At 58.6% G+C, this 17,123-nt stretch overlaps 1 protein-coding gene across 1 annotated transcript in view; it reads right to left on the bottom strand.

The window, feature by feature from the left end:
• The window catches only part of tmem145 (transmembrane protein 145), a 220,530-nt gene that overhangs the window by 60,759 nt on the left and 142,648 nt on the right, over positions 1-17,123 (bottom strand). Inside the window, exons 12-13 of the mRNA XM_072470104.1 lie at positions 8,741-8,913; positions 2,201-2,321 (exon numbers count right to left, since the gene is read on the bottom strand). Of these exons, the coding sequence (XP_072326205.1) occupies positions 2,201-2,321; positions 8,741-8,913 (294 nt within the window). The remainder of the gene's footprint in view (positions 1-2,200; positions 2,322-8,740; positions 8,914-17,123) is intronic.

The following is a 17,123-nucleotide window of genomic DNA, read 5'->3' as shown; positions in this document are numbered from 1 at the left end:
TGATCTCCTGTCCACGGGGAGGGTGGTTTGACAGTTGAGGTGAGGAGTTGTTTAGGAGTATGGTGGGAGGGCCAGTCGATTCCTGGTGGGCCAGCTCCGTTGGCAGGCAGCAGCGAGGGAGATCCTGCGGATCAGGGATGGGACGGGTGGGTTGGTGGTGGCTCCGGAGCAGGTGAACAAGGTGTTTGGGAACTTTTATAGGGGTTTGTATAAGTCAGAGCCACCGGAGAATGGAGTCGGAGATGAGAGGGAATTTCTGGAGTGTCCGGAGGCGGGAGAGGAGGAGAGGGCTAGATTGGAGGAACCATTGGAGCTGATGGTAGCCACGCTGAAGATTTAGGGGCACTTCCAACAGCACTTCAAGTTAAGGGCTGGATCGAGGGCGATGCCAATAAGAGGGAATGGTGGGTTTGAGCAAGGGAGATGGATGTGAGGTTCCGGGAATGGGAGGAGAAAGAGGTAAAAGAGATGAAGGATCTGTTTCTGGAGGGGCGGATCATACGTTGGAGGAGTTATCATAAGTCATCTCCTTAGTGCAGGACGCCATTCGACCCATCAAGGCTGCACAGGCCCCTGCTCCGATAGAACACCCTCCATAGGCGCAATCCCCCATCTTATACCTGTGACTATACCTAACATTTGGACACTAAGGGCCATTTTTTGCATGTCCACCGTACCTGCACATCAAGAGACCATGGGGGAAAACTGGAGCACCCGGAGGAAACCCACACAAACACAGGGAGAAAGTGAAATATGCAGGTGCAGAACTTCACAAGGAAGGTCTTCCCAAGCTTTGGATCAAAAAAAGGTCCTGGAGAAGCAACATGGGAGGCCTGGCCCCCCCCAAACCTACGGTTCTACCACTGGGCAGCACCACAGAAAGAGTGACGGGATGGATAAAGGAGCTGGGATCGGAATGGGTGAAGATGGCGGAGAGTTCCTGCATAGGGACATCCCTCCGATCCCTAGTCACAACTGCACTCCCATCGTCCCCCCGACCAAGTACTCGAGAAGCCCAGTGAGGGTATATATGCTCCAAACATGGTATCTGACGAGACAGCACTTCGGCCTAACCGAAATGTCCACAATGGCCCCCATCTGCAACAACCACAGGTTCACTCACGCAATAACGGACACCACCTTCAAAAGCTGGAGATAGGACAAGGAGACACTGATGATTAGAGACATGTACACAGAGGACAGAGTGCTGACCCTGGAAGAACTCACGGAGAGGTTCCAACTACCAAAAGGAAATGAACTACGATTATACAGGTCAAAAACTACCTCGGTAAGGAAATGGCGGTGTACCCCCGGATACCACAACATTCGCTAATCAAAGAACTGCCGGATGCAGGTGACCTCGGAAAGGGAGACGTTGGGGACCTGTTTGGGCGACTGTGGAGAAGGTACGCTCCACCCTGGACAGGACAAGGGAAAAATGAGAGGAAGAACTAGGCATAATAGGCATAGACGTAGGTGTGGGGGGGGGGGGGGGGGGGGGGGGGGGCAGAGGACACCTCTGGATTGAAGCACAGCACACGGCGAACTCCAACTCTACATGCGTTCGAAAGAGAAACTCAAACAAGTGCAAAGGAAGGGGAGGGGGGGGGCAGGGTGAAGCCAAGGTTTGTAAACTCGGCAAAGAGACAAAGGACACAGCCACAGAGGTCCCAAGGGCAAGTTGAAACCCAAATTAAACTGTAAATACACACCTGTAAATACGTGCTCGGGCCACAAAGATGTAGGCGACTGAAGAGGAACCGGGGCCAGAGAGGGAGGGAAGACAATTGCCTGTAGTTGTAACCTGCCCGCATCCTATTGGCTGTGGACAATTGGTTACTCCATGGTCCTTGGGGAATATATGGGGAGGGGGCGACCGTTGGTCGTGTAGCTGTATAAATAGAGTTGGCCAGTGTGGCAAGTAAATAGTTACTTTCTGTTTGACTCTGCAAACCTGTGCTGGATTCTTCGTGGCCCTCACAAAACCTGTAAATACATGTGTTGATTTCTGCTTGTCTTACGTGGCTATGCAATATGTAACTTAACTTATGGATTTGTCTGTAAAACACAAGATGTGAAAAGCAATAAAAACATTTATTAAAACGATATTGTCCCTGAACATTTTTAACTCACAGCCAAGAGACAATATTACCGGGTTACCACTGGGCATGCACCTCCTTCCCAGTGCTGCAAAACTCACCAAGAAGACAGCATGAGCGTAGAGATAAATCCCCAACTGGATCCCATTCACAATCTTCTCCCGCACCCACTTCGGAATGCCAAAATTGGCGATCAAAGCCATGACTGGGACAGCAAAGAACCTGGAGGGATAGGACGCCGGGATTAGACTCCATTTCTCAGCAACGGGTGGTCACGCAGCCCTCCCCCCCGCATCAATGCTGACTCCTCAGCTCTCCAATCGATCCTGTACTCCCAGTCCCCTTCCCACCACAGCCCCTGCAGATTTCTCCCTCAAAACAAGCGCAGGAACAAAGGGCAGCGACCGGGCGCGAGAGAGAGAGAGAGAGAGAGCGCCACAGGGCATGAGAGAGAGAGCACGACCGGGCATGAGAGAGAGAGCACGACCGGGCATGAGAGAGAGAGCACGACCGGGCATGAGAGAGAGAGCGCGACCAGGCACGAGAGAGAGAGAGAGCGCCACCGGGCGCGAGAGAGAGAGCAAGCGACTGGGCGCGAGAGAGAGAGAGAGAGAGAGCGAGAGCACGACCGGGCGTGAGAGAGAGAGAGCGCCACCGGGCGTGAGAGAGAGAGAGAGAGCGCCACCGGGCGTGAGAGAGAGAGAGCACGACCGGGCGTGAGAGAGAGAGTGCGACCAGGCACGAGAGAGAGAGCACGCGACCGGGCGTGAGAGAGAGAGTGCGACCAGGCACGAGAGAGAGAGCACGCGACCGGGCGTGAGAGAGAGAGCGCGACCAGGCACGAGAGAGAGAGAGAGCGCCACCGGGCGCGAGAGAGAGAGCGAGCGACCGGGCGCGAGAGAGAGAGAGAGAGAGAGAGAGCACGACCGGGCGTGAGAGAGAAAGAGAGAGAGAGAGAGAGAGAGCACGACCGGGCGTGAGAGAGAGAGCGAGAGCGCCACCGGGCGCAAGATAGAGAGAGAGAGAGCGCCACCGGGCGTGAGAGAGAGAGAGCACGACCGGGCGTGAGAGAGAGAGAGCACGACCGGGCGTGAGAGAGAGAGCGCGACCAGCCACGAGAGAGAGAGAGAGCGCGACCGGGCGTGAGAGAGAGAGCGCGACCAGCCACGAGAGAGAGAGAGAGCGCCACCGGGCGCGAGAGAGAGAGAGAGAGAGAGCGACCGGGCGTGAGAGAGAGAGAGAGAGAGCACGACCGGGCGTGAGAGAGAGAGAGAGAGCACGACCGGGCGTGAGAGAGAGAGAGAGAGAGCACGACCGGGCACGAGAGAGAGAGAGAGAGAGAGAGAGAGAGAGAGAGAGAGAGAGAGAGAGAGAGAGAGAGAGAGAGAGAGAGAGAGAGAGAGAGAGCGAGCGACCGGGCGCGAGAGAGAGAGAGAGAGAGAGAGAGAGCGAGCGACCGGGCGTGAGAGAGAGAGCGCGCGACGGGGCACGAGAAAGAGAGAGCGCGACCGGGCACGAGAAAGAGAGAACACGACCGGGCGCGAGAGAGCGCATGACCGGGCACAAGAGAGAGCGCGCGACCGGGCGTGAGAGAGCGAGCGACCGGGCGTGAGAGAGAGAGCGCGCGACGGGGCACGAGAAAGAGAGAGCGCGACCGGGCACGAGAAAGAGAGAACACGACCGGGCGCGAGAGAGCGCATGACCGGGCACAAGAGAGAGCGCGCGACCGGGCGTGAGAGGGGGCGCGCGACCGGGTGAGAGAGAGAGTACACGACCGGGCGCGAGAAAGAGAGAGCGCGACCGGGCACGAGAGAGAGAGCACGACCGGGCGTGAGAGAGAGCGCACGCGACCGGGCACGAGAGAGAGAGCACGCGACCGGGCGCGAGAAAGAGAGTGCGCGACCGGGCACGAGAGAGAGAGAACACGACCGGGCGCGATTGTGAGAGCGCGCGACCGGGCACGAGAGAGAGAGAACACGACCGGGCGCGATTGTGAGAGCGCACGACCGGGCACGAGAGAGAGAGCGCACGACCGGGCACGAGAGAGAGAGCGCACGACCGGGCGCGAGAAAGAGAGAGCGCGACCGGGCACGAGAGAGAGAGAGAACACGACCGGGTGCGAGAGAGAGAGAGCGCGACCGGGCGCGTGAGAGAGCGCGCGACCGGGCGTCAGAGAGAGCGCGCGTGACCGGGCACGAGAGAGAGAGCGCGTGACCGGGCACGAGAGAGAGCGCGCGCGACCGGGCGCGTGAGAGAGCGCGCGACCGGGCGTCAGAGAGAGCGCGCGTGACCGGGCACGAGAGAGAGAGCGCGTGACCGGGCACGAGAGAGAGCGCGCGCGACCGGGCACGAGCAAGAGAGAGTGCGACCGGGCACGAGAGAGAGAGAACACGACCGGGCGCGAGAGAGAGAGCACGACCGGGTGTGAGAGAGAGAGAGTGCGACCGGGCGCGAGAGAGAGAGCGCGCGACCGGGCACGAGAGTGAGAGAGAGAGCGCGACCGGGCGTGTGAGAGAGCGTGCGACCGGGCGCGAGAAAGAGAGCGCGCGGCCGGGCACGAGAGAGAGAGAGAGCGCGACCGGGCGCGAGAGAGAGAGAACACGACCGGGTGCGAGAGAGAGAGAGAGCGGGACCGGGCGCGTGAGAGAGCGCGCGCGACCGGGCACGAGAGAGAGAGAGCGTGCGACCAGCCACGAGAGAGAGAGAGCGTGCGACCAGCCATGAGAGAGAGAGCGCGACCGGGCACGAGCAAGAGAGAGTGCGACCGGGCACGAGAGAGAGAGAACACGACCGGGCGCGAGAGAGAGAGCACGACCGGGTGTGAGAGAGAGTGCGACCGGGCGCGAGAGAGAGAGCGCGCGACCGGGCACGAGAGTGAGAGAGAGAGCGCGACCGGGCGTGTGAGAGAGCGTGCGACCGGGCGCGAGAAAGAGAGCGCGCGGCCGGGCACGAGAGAGAGAGAGAACGCGACCGGGCGCGAGAGTGAGAGAGAGAGCGCGACCGGGCACGAGAGAGAGAGAACACGACCGGGTGCGAGAGAGAGAGAGAGCGGGACCGGGCGCGTGAGAGAGCGCGCGCGACCGGGCGTGAGAGAGAGCGCGCGCGACCGGGCACGAGATAGAGAGAGCGTGCGACCAGCCACGAGAGAGAGAGCGCGCGACCGGGCACGAACAAGAGAGCGCGCGACCGGGCACGAGAGAGAGAGAACAAGACCGGGCGCGAAAGAGAGAGCACGACCGGGCGTGGGAGAGAGAGAGAGAGAGAGAGAGAGAGAGTGCGACCGGGCGCGAGAGAGAGAGAGCGCGACCGGGCGTGTGAGAGAGAGAGCGCGACCGGGCGTGTGAGAGAGAGAGCGACCAGCCACGAGAGAGAGAGAGAGCGCCACCGGGCGCGAGAGAGAGAGCACGACCGGGCGCGAGAGAGAGAGAGAGAGAGAGAGAGAGAGAGAGAGAGAGAGAGAGAGAGAGAGCGAGCGAGCGACCGGGCGCGAGAGAGAGAGAGAGAGAGAGAGAGCGAGCGACCGGGCGTGAGAGAGAGAGCGCGCGACGGGGCACGAGAAAGAGAGAGTGCGACCGGGCACGAGAAAGAGAGAGCGCGACCGGGCGCGAGAGAGCGCATGACCGGGCACAAGAGAGAGCGCGCGACCGGGCGTGAGAGGGAGCGCGCGACCGGGTGAAAGAGAGAGTACACGACCGGGCGCGAGAAAGAGAGAGCGCGACCGGGCACGAGAGAGAGAGCACGACCGGGCGTGAGAGAGAGCGCACGCGACCGGGCACGAGAGAGAGAGCACGCGACCGGGCGCGAGAAAGAGAGTGCGCGACCGGGCACGAGAGAGAGAGAACACGACCGGGCGCGATTGTGAGAGCGCGCGACCGGGCACGAGAGAGAGAGCGCACGACCGGGCACGAGAGAGAGAGCGCACGACCGGGCACGAGAGAGCGCACGACCGGGCGCGAGAAAGAGAGAGCGCGACCGGGCACGAGAGAGAGAGAGAACACGACCGGGTGCGAGAGAGAGAGAGCGCGACCGGGCGCGTGAGAGAGCGCGCGACCGGGCGTCAGAGAGAGCGCGCGTGACCGGGCACGAGAGAGAGAGCGCGTGACCGGGCACGAGAGAGAGAGCGCGCGACCGGGCACGAGCAAGAGAGAGTGCGACCGGGCACGAGAGAGAGAGAACACGACCGGGCGCGAGAGAGAGAGCACGACCGGGTGTGAGAGAGAGAGAGTGCGACCGGGCGCGAGAGAGAGAGCGCGCGACCGGGCACGAGAGTGAGAGAGAGAGCGCGACCGGGCGTGTGAGAGAGCGTGCGACCGGGCGCGAGAAAGAGAGCGCGCGGCCGGGCACGAGAGAGAGAGAGAACGCGACCGGGCGCGAGAGTGAGAGAGAGAGCGCGACCGGGCACGAGAGAGAGAGAACACGACCGGGTGCGAGAGAGAGAGAGAGCGGGACCGGGCGCGTGAGAGAGCGCGCGCGACCGGCGTGAGAGAGAGCGCGCGCGACCGGGCACGAGAGAGAGAGAGCGTGCGACCAGCCACGAGAGAGAGAGCGCGCGACCGGGCACGAACAAGAGAGCGCGCGACCGGGCACGAGAGAGAGAGAACAAGACCGGGCGCGAAAGAGAGAGCACGACCGGGCGTGGGAGAGAGAGAGAGAGAGAGAGTGCGACCGGGCGCGAGAGAGAGAGAGCGCGACCGGGCACGAGAGAGAGAGAGAGAGAGAGCGCGACCGGGCGTGTGAGAGAGCGTGCGACCGGGCGCGAGAAAGAGAGCGCGCGACCGGGCGCGAGAGAGAGAGCACGACCGGGCGCGAGAGAGAGAGCATGACCGGGCGTGAGAGAGAGAGCACGACCGGGCGTGAGAGAGCGCGCGACCGGGCGCGAGAAAGGGAGCGCGCGACCGGGCGCGAGAGAGAGAGCGCGCGAGAGAGAGAGCGCGCGACTGGGCGCGAGAGGGAGAGAACGCGCGACCGGGCACGAGAGAGAGAGCGCGCGACCGGGCGCGAGAAAGGGAGCGCGCGACCGGGCACGAGAGAGAGAGCGCGCGACCGGGCGCGAGAAAGGGAGCGCGCGACCGGGCGCGAGAGAGAGAGCGCGCGAGAGAGAGAGCGCGCGACTGGGCGCGAGAGGGAGAGAACGCGCGACCGGGCACGAGAGAGAGAGCGCGCGACCGGGCGCGAGAAAGGGAGCGCGCGACCGGGCGCGAGAGAGAGAGCGCGCGAGAGAGAGAGCGCGCGACTGGGCGCGAGAGGGAGAGAACGCGCGACCGGGCGCGAGAGAGAGCGCGACAGGGCACGAGAGAGAGAGCACGACCGGGCGTGAGAGAGAGAGAGAACACAACCGGGAGTGAGGGAGTGCGCGACCGGGTGTTAGAGAGAGAGCACGACCGGGTGTGAGAGAGAGCACGACCGGGCGTGAGAGAGAGAGCACGACCGGGCGTGAGAGAGAGAGCACGACCGGGTGTGAGAGAGAGCACGACCGGGCGTGAGAGAGAGAGCACGACCGGGCGTGAGAGAGCGCGCGCGCGACCGGGCGAGAGAAAGAGAGCGCGCGACCGGGCGCGAGAGAGAGAGTGCGCGACCGTGCGCGAGACAGAGAGAGCGCGACCGGGCGCGAGAGAGAGCGCGCGACCGGGCGCGAGATAGAGAGAGCACGCGACCGGGCGTGAGAGAGAGAGAGAACGCGCGACCGGGCGTGGGAGAGAGAGAGAACGCGCGACCGGGCGCGAGAGAGAGCGCGACCGGGCGCGAGAGAGAGAGAACGTGCGACCGGGCGCAAGAGAGAGAGCACGACCGGGCGTGAGCGAGAGAGCACGCGACCGGGCGCGAGAGAGAAAGAGCACGACCGGGCGTGAGCGAGAGAGCGCGCGACCGGGCGCGAGAGAGAGCGCGACCGGGTGCGAGACAGAGAGAGCGCGACCGGGCACGAGACAGAGAGCGCGCGCGACCGGGCACGAGTGAGAGAGAGCGCGACCGGGCACGAGTGAGAGAGAGCGCGACCGGGCACGAGTGAGAGAGAGCGCGACCGGGCACGAGTGAGAGAGAGCGCGACCGGGCGCGAGAGAGAGCGCGACCGGCGCGAGAGAGAACGCGCGAACGGGCGCAAGAGAGAGAGCACGACCGGGCGTGAGCGAGAGCGCGCGCGACCGGGCGCGATAGAGAGATCGCGCACGAGAGCGCGACCGGCGCGAGAGAGAACGCGCGAACAGGCGCAAGAGAGAGAGCACGACCGGGCGTGAGCGAGAGCGCGCGCGACCGGGCGCGATAGAGAGATCGCGCACGAGAGCGCGACCGCGCGCGCGCGAGAGAGAGAGCGCGACCGCGCGCGCGAGAGAGCACGACCGCGCGCGAGAGAGAGCACGACCGCGCGCGCGAGAGAGCACGACCGCGCGCGAGAGTGCACGACCGCGCGCGCGAGAGAGCACGACCGCGCGCGAGAGAGCACGACCGCGCGCGAGAGAGCACGACCGCGCGCGAGAGAGAGAGCGCACGACCGGGCGCGAGAGTGAACGCGTGACCGGTCACAAGAGAGAGAGAACGCGCGACCGGGCGTGAGAGAGAGAGAGAACGCGCGACCAGGCGCGAGGGAGAGAGAGAGATTGGGTGTGAGCTGTGATAGTGTCAGTGACATGCGTGCTGTTACATACCAGAGTGTGTAAGCAGCGAAGAATGGTATGTAAAATGTCTGTTTCTCCGGATAATGCTTCAAGGTGGTGTAAACAGCGTAAGAGAACCAGATGTAGGCTACAACCTGCAGTACGATCAGTCCGTAACCGACTGGAGACTCAAAGGTGTACAGCACCTGACCTGGATCAAAAAACTGAGACACAAAATATGGTGATTAGCAACTGGGAGAGAAAGAGCATGAGAATCAGTGAGAGAGGTGTGGAAGGGGGTGGGGAGGGAGAGAGGGGTATGCAAAGTGTGGTGGTGATGAGGAGGTGTGAGAGTGAGGGTGAGAGAGGAAGGCGTGGAAAAGGGGGAAAGAACACAGTTGATATGCCACAGGACATCTAACAAGAGATTCTGTATATCTTAAATGTATCGCCCATCCCTGTGGGAGCCACTCACTTGGAAATGAAGACAAGAGAGAGTGAGTGGATTTCCCCTCTCTTTCTAAGCCAGGGATCACTGGACAGTGATCAGGAGCAGGATCCCTGGCTGATTTCCTCTCTTTCTAAGCCAGGGATCACTGGACAGTGATCAGGAGCAGGATCCCTGGCTGATTTCCCCCCTCTCTCTAACCCAGGGGTCACTGGACAGTGATCCGGAGCAGAACCCTGGCTGATTTCCCCCCTCTCTCTAACCCAGGGGTCACTGGACAGTGATCCGGAGCAGAACCCTGGCTGATTTCCTCTCTCTCTCTAACCCAGGGATCACTGGACGGTGATCCGGAGCAGAACCCTGGCTGATTTCCCCCCTCTCTCTAACCCAGGGATCACTGGACGGTGATCAGGAGCAGGATCCCTGGCTGATTTCCTCTCTTTCTCTAACACAGGGATCACTGGAGGGTGATCAGGAGCAGGATCCCTGGCTGATTTCCCCTCTCTCTCTAACCCAGGGGTCACTGGACAGTGATCAGGAGCAGGATCAATGGCTGATTTCCTCTCTTTCTCTAACCCACGGATCACAGGACAGTGATCAGGAGCAGGAACCCTGGCTGATTTCCCCCCTCTCTCTAACCCAGGGACCACTGGACAATCATCAGGAGCAGGAACCCTGGCTGATTTCCCCCCTCTCTCTAACCCAGGGATCACTGGACAATGATCAGGAGCAGGATCCCTGGCTGATTTCCCCTCTCTCTCTAACCCAGGGGTCACAGGACAGTGATCAGGAGCAGGAACCCTGGCTGATTTCCTCTCCTTCTCTAACCCAGGGATCACTGGACAGTGATCAGGAGCAGGAACCCTGGCTGATTTCCCCCCTCTCTCTAACCCAGGGACCACTGGACAATCATCAGGAGCAGGAACCCTGGCTGATTTCCCCCCTCTCTCTAACCCAGGGATCACTGGACAATGATCAGGAGCAGGATCCCTGGCTGATTTCCCCTCTCTCTAATCGGGGATCACAAGACAATGATCAGGAATAGGATCCCTGGCTGATTTCCTCTCCTTCTCTAACCCACGGATCACTAGACAGTGATCAGGAGCAGGAACCCTGGCTGATTTCCCCTCTCTCTAACCCAGGGGTCACAGGACAGTGATCAGGAGCAGGATCCCTGGCTGATTTCCCCTCTCTCTCTAACCCAGGGGTCACAGGACAGTGATCCGGAGCAGGAACCCTGGCTGATTTCTTCTCTCTCTCTAACCCAGGGGTCACTGGACAGTGATCAGGAGCAGGATCCCTGGCTGATTTCCCCCCTCTCTCTAACCCAGGGATCACTGGACAATGATCAGGAGCAGGATCCCTGGCTGATATCCTCTCTTTCTCTAACCCAGGGATCACTGGACAGTGATCAGGAGCAGGAACCCTGGCTGATTTCCTCTCTCTCTCTAACCCAGGGATCACAGGACAGTGATCAGGAGCAGGATCCCTGGCTGATTTCCCCTCTCTAACCCAGGGGTCAATAGACAATGACCAGGAGCAGGAACCCTGGCTGATTTCCCTCCCTCTCTCTAACCCAGGGGTCACTGGACAGTGACCAGGAGCAGGATCCCTGGCTGATTTCCCCCCCTCTCTCTAACCCAGGGGTCACAGGACAGTGATCAGGAGCAGGATCCCTGGCTGATTTCTTCTCTCTCTCTAACCCAGGGGTCACTGGACAGTGATCAGGAGCAGGATCCCTGGCTGATTTCCTCTCTTTCTCTAACCCAGGGATCACTGGACAATGATCAGGAGCAGGATCCCTGGCTGATTTCCCCTCTCTCTCTAACCCAGGGGTCACAGGACAGTGATCAGGAGCAGGAACCCTGGCTGATTTCCTCTCCTTCTCTAACCCAGGGATCACTGGACAGTGATCAGGAGCAGGAACCCTGGCTGATTTCCCCCCTCTCTCTAACCCAGGGATCACTGGACAATGATCAGGAGCAGGATCCCTGGCTGATTTCCCCCCTCTCTCTAACCCAGGGATCACTGGACAATGATCAGGAGCAGGATCCCTGGCTGATTTCCTCTCTCTCTCTAACCCAGGGGTCACAGGACAGTGGTTAGGAGCAGGAACCCTGGCTGATTTCCTCTCTTTCTCTAACCCAGGGGTCACAGGACAGTGATCAGGAGCAGGATCCCTGGCTGATTTCCCCTCTCTCTCTAACCCAGGGGTCACTGGACAGTGATCAGGAGCAGGATCCCGGGCTGATTTCTTCTCTCTCTCTAACCCAGGGGTCACAGGACAGTGATCAGGAACCCTGGCTGAAATCCTCTCTTTCTCTAACCCACGGATCACAGGACAGTGATCAGGAGCAGGAACCCTGGCTGATTTCCCCTCTCTCTCTAACCCAGGGGTCACTAGACAATGATCCGGAGCAGGAACCCTGGCTGATTTCCTCTCTTTCTCTAACCCAGGGGTCACTGGACAATGATCAGGAGCAGGATCCCTGGCTGATTTCCCCCCTCTCTCTAACCCAGGGGTCACAGGACAGTGATCAGGAGCAGGATCCCTGGCTGATTTCCTCTCTTTCTCTAACCCAGGGATCACTGGACAATGATCAGGAGCAGGATCCCTGGCTGATTTCCCCCCTCTCTCTAACCCAGGGATCACTGGACAATGATCAGGAGCAGGATCCTTGGCTGATTTCCCCCCTCTCTCTAACCCAGGGATCACTGGACAATGATCAAGAGCAGGATCCCTGGCTGATTTCCTCTCTCTCTCTAACCCAGGGGTCACTGGACAGTGATCAGGAGCAGGAACCCTGGCTGATTTCCCCCCCACTCTCTAACCCAGGGGTCACAGGACAGTGATCAGGAGCAGGAACCCTGGCTGATTTCCTCTCTCTCTCTAACCCAGGGGTCACAGGACAGTGATTAGGAGCAGGAACCCTGGCTGATTTCCTCTCTTTCTCTAACCCAGGGGTCACAGGACAGTGATCAGGAGCAGGATCCCTGGCTGATTTCCCCTCTCTCTCTAACCCAGGGGTCACTGGACAGTGATCAGGAGCAGGATCCCGGGCTGATTTCTTCTCTCTCTCTAACCCAGGGGTCACAGGACAGTGATCAGGAGCAGGAACCCTGGCTGATATCCTCTCTTTCTCTAACCCACGGATCACAGGACAGTGATCAGGAGCAGGAACCCTGGCTGATTATTATTCTCTCTCTCATCCACTCCCTCTCTCATCCACTCTCTCTCATCCACTCTTTCTCTCTCATCCACTCTTTCTCTCTCATCCACTCTCTCTCTCTCATTAATTCTCTCCCTCTCTCATCCACTCTCCCTCTCTCATCCACTCTCTCTCTCTCATTAATTCTCTCCCTCTCTCATCCACTCTTTCTCTCTCATCCACTCTCTCTCTCATTAATTCTCTCCCTCTCTCATCCACTCTCCCTCTCTCATCCACTCTCCCTCTCTCATCCACTCTCCCTCTCTCATCCACTCTCTCTCTCTCATCCACTCTCCCTCTCTCATCCACTCTCCCTCTCTCATCCACTCTCTCTCTCTCATCCACTCTCTCTCTCATTAATTCTCTCCCTCTCTCATCCACTCTCCCTCTCTCATCCACTCTCTCTCTCATCCACTCTCCCTCTCTCATCCACTCTCCCTCTCTCATCCACTCTCTCTCTCATCCACTCTCTCTCTCATCCACTCTCTCTCTCATCCACTCCCTCTCTCATCCACTCTCCCTCTCTCATTCACTCTCTCTCTCATCCACTCTCTCTCTCATCCACTCTCTCTCTCATCCACTCTCTCTCTCATCCACTCTCTCTCATCCACTCTCTCTCTCATCCACTGTCTCTCTCATCCACTCGCTCTCTCATCCACTCTCTCATCCACTTCCTCCCTCTCTCATCAACTCTCGCTCTCTCTCTCTCTCTCTCTCTCATCAACTCTCGCTCTCTCTCTCATCAACTCTCGCTCTCTCTCTCTCTCTCAACTCTCGCTCTCTCTCTCATCAACTCTCGCTCTCTCTCTCTCATCCACTCTCGCTCGCTCTCTCATCCTCATCCACTCTCTCATCCTCATCCACTCTCACTCTCATCCACTCTCACATCCACTCTCTCTCTCTCATCCACTCTCTCTCGCTCACTCTCTCATCCACTTCCTCACTCTCTCATCAACTCTCGCTCTCTCTCTCTCATCCACTCTCTCGCTCTCTCATCCTCATCCACTCTCTCGCTCTCATCCTCTCTCACTCTCATCCACTCTCTCTCACTCTCATCCACTCTCTCTCGCTCACTCTCATCCATTCTCTCGCTCTCATCCACTCTCTCTCTCATTCACTCTCTCTCTCATTCACTCTCTCTCTCATTCACTCTCTCTCTCATTCACTCTCACTCTCATCCACTCTCTCTCACTCTCAGCCACTCTCTCTCACGCTCTCTCTCTCTCATCCACTCTCCTCGCTCTCTCATCCACTCTCTTGCTCTCTCATCCTCATCCACTCTCTCATCCTCATTCACTCTCTCTCTCTCTCATCCACTCTCTCTCACTCTCATCCACTCTCTCACTCATCCACTCTCTCTCTCTCATCCACTCTCTCTCTCTCATCCACTCTCTCACTCTCATCCACTCTCTCTCGCTCATCCACTCTCTCTCGCTCACTCTCTCTCATCCATTCTCTCTCGCTCTCTCTTATCCACTCTCTCTCTCATCCACTCTCTCGCTCTCCCTCATTCACTCTCCCTCTCTCTCATCCACTCGCTCTCTCTCATTCACTCTCTCAATCTCATCCACTCTCTCGCTCTCCCTCACTCTCTCAATCTCATCCACTCTCTCGCTCTCCCTCATTCACTCTCTCTCCCTCATTCACTTTCTCTCTCTCATCCACTCTCACTCGCTCTCTCTCAACCACTCTCGCTCGCTCTCTCTCAACCACTCTCGCTCTCTCTCTCTTCCACTCTCGCTCTCTCTCTCTCATCCACTCTCGCTCTCTCTCTCTCATCCACTCTCGCTCACTCTCTCTCATCCACTCTCGCTCACTCTCTCTCATGCACTCTCGCTCACTCTCTCTCATCCACTCACTCTCGCTCACTCTCTCTCATCCACTCGCTCTCTCATCCACTCGCTCTCTCATCCACTCTCGCTCGCTCTCTCTCATCCACTCTCTCGCTCTCTCTCATCCACTCTCTCTCGCTCTCATCCACTCTATCTCGCTCTCATCCACTCTCTCTCGCTCTCTCTCATCCACTTACTCTCGCTCACTCTCTCATCCACTCTCGCTCTCATCCACTCTCGCTCTCATCCACTCTCGCTCTCATCCACTCTCGCTCTCATCCACTCTCGCTCTCATCCACTCTCGCTCTCATCCACTCTCGCTCTCATCCACTCTCGCTCTCATCCACTCTCGCTCTCATCCACTCTCGCTCTCATCCACTCTCGCTCTTATCCACTCTCGATCGCTCTCTCTCATCCACTCTCGCTCGCTCTCTCTCATCCACTCTCGCTCGCTCTCTCTCATCCACTCTCTCTCGCTCTCTCTCATCCACTCTCGCTCGCTCTCATCCACTCTCTCTCGCTCTCATCCACTCTCTCTCGCTCTCATCCACTCTCTCTCGCTCTCTCTCACTCTCATCCACTCACTCTCGCTCACTCTCTCATCCACTCTCGCTCTCATCCACTCTCGCTCTCATCCACTCTCGCTCTCATCCACTCTCGCTCTCATCCACTCTCTCATCCACTCTCGCTCGCTCTCTCTCATCCACTCTCGCTCGCTCTCATCCACTCTCTCTCGCTCTCATCCACTCTCGCTCGCTCTCATCCACTCTCTCTCGCTCTCATCCACTCTCTCTCGCTCTCATCCACTCTCTCATCCACTCTCTCATCCACTCTCTCTCGCTCTCATCCACTCTCGCTCGCTCTCATCCACTCTCTCTCGCTCTCATCCACTCTCTCTCGCTCTCATCCACTCTCTCATCCACTCTCTCATCCACTCTCTCATCCACTCTCGCTCTCTCTCATCCACTCTCTCATCCACTGTCTCTCACGCTCTCTCTCTCATCCACTCTCCTCGCTCTCTCATCCACTCTCTTGCTCTCTCATCCTCATCCACTCTCTCATCCTCATTCACTCTCTCTCTCTCTCACCCACTCTCTCACTCTCATGCACTCTCTCACTCTCATGCACTCTCTCACACTCATCCACTCTCACTCTCATCCACTCTCACTCTCATCCACTCTCTCTCGCTCACTCTCTCTCATCCATTCTCTCTCGCTCTCTCTCATCCACTCTCTCTCTCATTCTCTCTCAATCTCATCCACTCTCTCGCTCGCCCTCATTCACTCTCTCTCTCTCTCTCATCCACTCTCTCTCACTCATTCACTCTCTCAATCTCATCCACTCTCTCGCTCTCCCTCATTCACTCTCTCTCCCTCATTCACTTTCTCTCTCATCCACTCTCACTCACTCTCTCTCAACCACTCTCGCTCGCTCTCTCATCCACTCTCGCTCTCTCTCTTCCACTCTCGCTCTCTCTCTCTCATCCACTCTCTCGCTCTCTCTCATCCACTCTCTCGCTCTCTCTCATCCACTCTCTCTCGCTCTCTCTCACTCTCATCCACTCACTCTCGCTCACTCTCTCTCATCCACTCACTCTCTCGTCCACTCTCGCTCTCATCCACTCTCGCTCGCTCTCTCTCATCCACTCTCTCGCTCTCTCTCATCCACTCTCTCTCGCTCTCTCTCATCCACTCTCTCTCGCTCTCTCTCATCCACTCTCTCTCGCTCTCTCTCATCCACTCTCTCTCGCTCTCTCTCATCCACTCTCTCTCGCTCTCATCCACTCTCTCTCACTCTCATCCTCTCACTCTCATCCACTCACTCCCACTCTCGCTCTCATCCACTCTCGCTCTCATCCACTCTCGCTCTCATCCACTCTCGCTCTCATCCACTCTCGCTCTCATCCACTCTCGCTCTCATCCACTCTCGCTCTCATCCACTCTCGCTCTCATCCACTCTCGCTCTCATCCACTCTCGCTCTCATCCACTCTCGCTCTCATCCACTCTCGCTCTCATCCACTCTCGCTCTCATCCACTCTCGCTCTCATCCACTCTCGCTCTCATCCACTCTCGCTCTCATCCACTCTCGCTCTCATCCACTCTCGCTCTCATCCACTCTCGCTCTCATCCACTCTCGCTCTCATCCACTCTCGCTCTCATCCACTCTCGCTCTCATCCACTCTCGCTCTCTCATCCACTCTCGCTCTCTCATCCACTCTCTCTCTCTCATCCACTCTCTCTCTCTCATCCACTCTCTCTCTCTCATCCACTCCCACTCTCTCTCTCTCATCCACTCTCTCTCTCTCTCTCTCATCCACTCTCTCTCTCATCCACTCTCTCTCTCTCATCCACTCTCTCATCCACTCTCTCATCCACTCTCTCATCCACTCTCTCATCCACTCTCTCTCATCCACTCTCTCTCATCCACTCTTTCTCTCATCCACTCTCTCTCTCTCTCATCCACTCTCTCTCTCTCTCATCCACTCTCTCTCTCTCTCATCCACTCTCCCTCTCATCCACTCTCTCTCTCATCCACTCTCTCTCTCTCTCATCCACTCTCTCTCTCTCTCATCCACTCTCTCTCTCTCTCATCCACTCTCTCTCTCTCTCATCCACTCTCTCTCTCTCTCATCCACTCTCTCTCTCTCTCATCCACTCTCTCTCTCTCTCATCCACTCTCTCTCTCTCTCATCCACTCTCCCTTTCATCCACTCTCGCTCTCTCCCTTTCATCCACTCTCGCTCTCTCTCTCTCATCCACTCTCGCTCTCTCTCTCTCATCCACTCTCGCTCACTCTCTCTCATCCACTCTCGCTCACGCTCTCTCATCCACTCGCTCTCTCATCCACTCGCTCTCTCATCCACTCGCTCTCTCATCCACTCGCTCTCTCATCCACTCGCTCTCTCATCCACTCGCTCTCTCATCCACTCGCTCTCTCATCCACT

This window comes from Scyliorhinus torazame, chromosome 12 (assembly GCF_047496885.1).
Source record: "Scyliorhinus torazame isolate Kashiwa2021f chromosome 12, sScyTor2.1, whole genome shotgun sequence".
NCBI lineage: Eukaryota > Metazoa > Chordata > Chondrichthyes > Carcharhiniformes > Scyliorhinidae > Scyliorhinus > Scyliorhinus torazame.
Note: the sequence above shows the minus strand (reverse complement) of the source record. Positions and strands in the feature narration are given on the sequence as shown.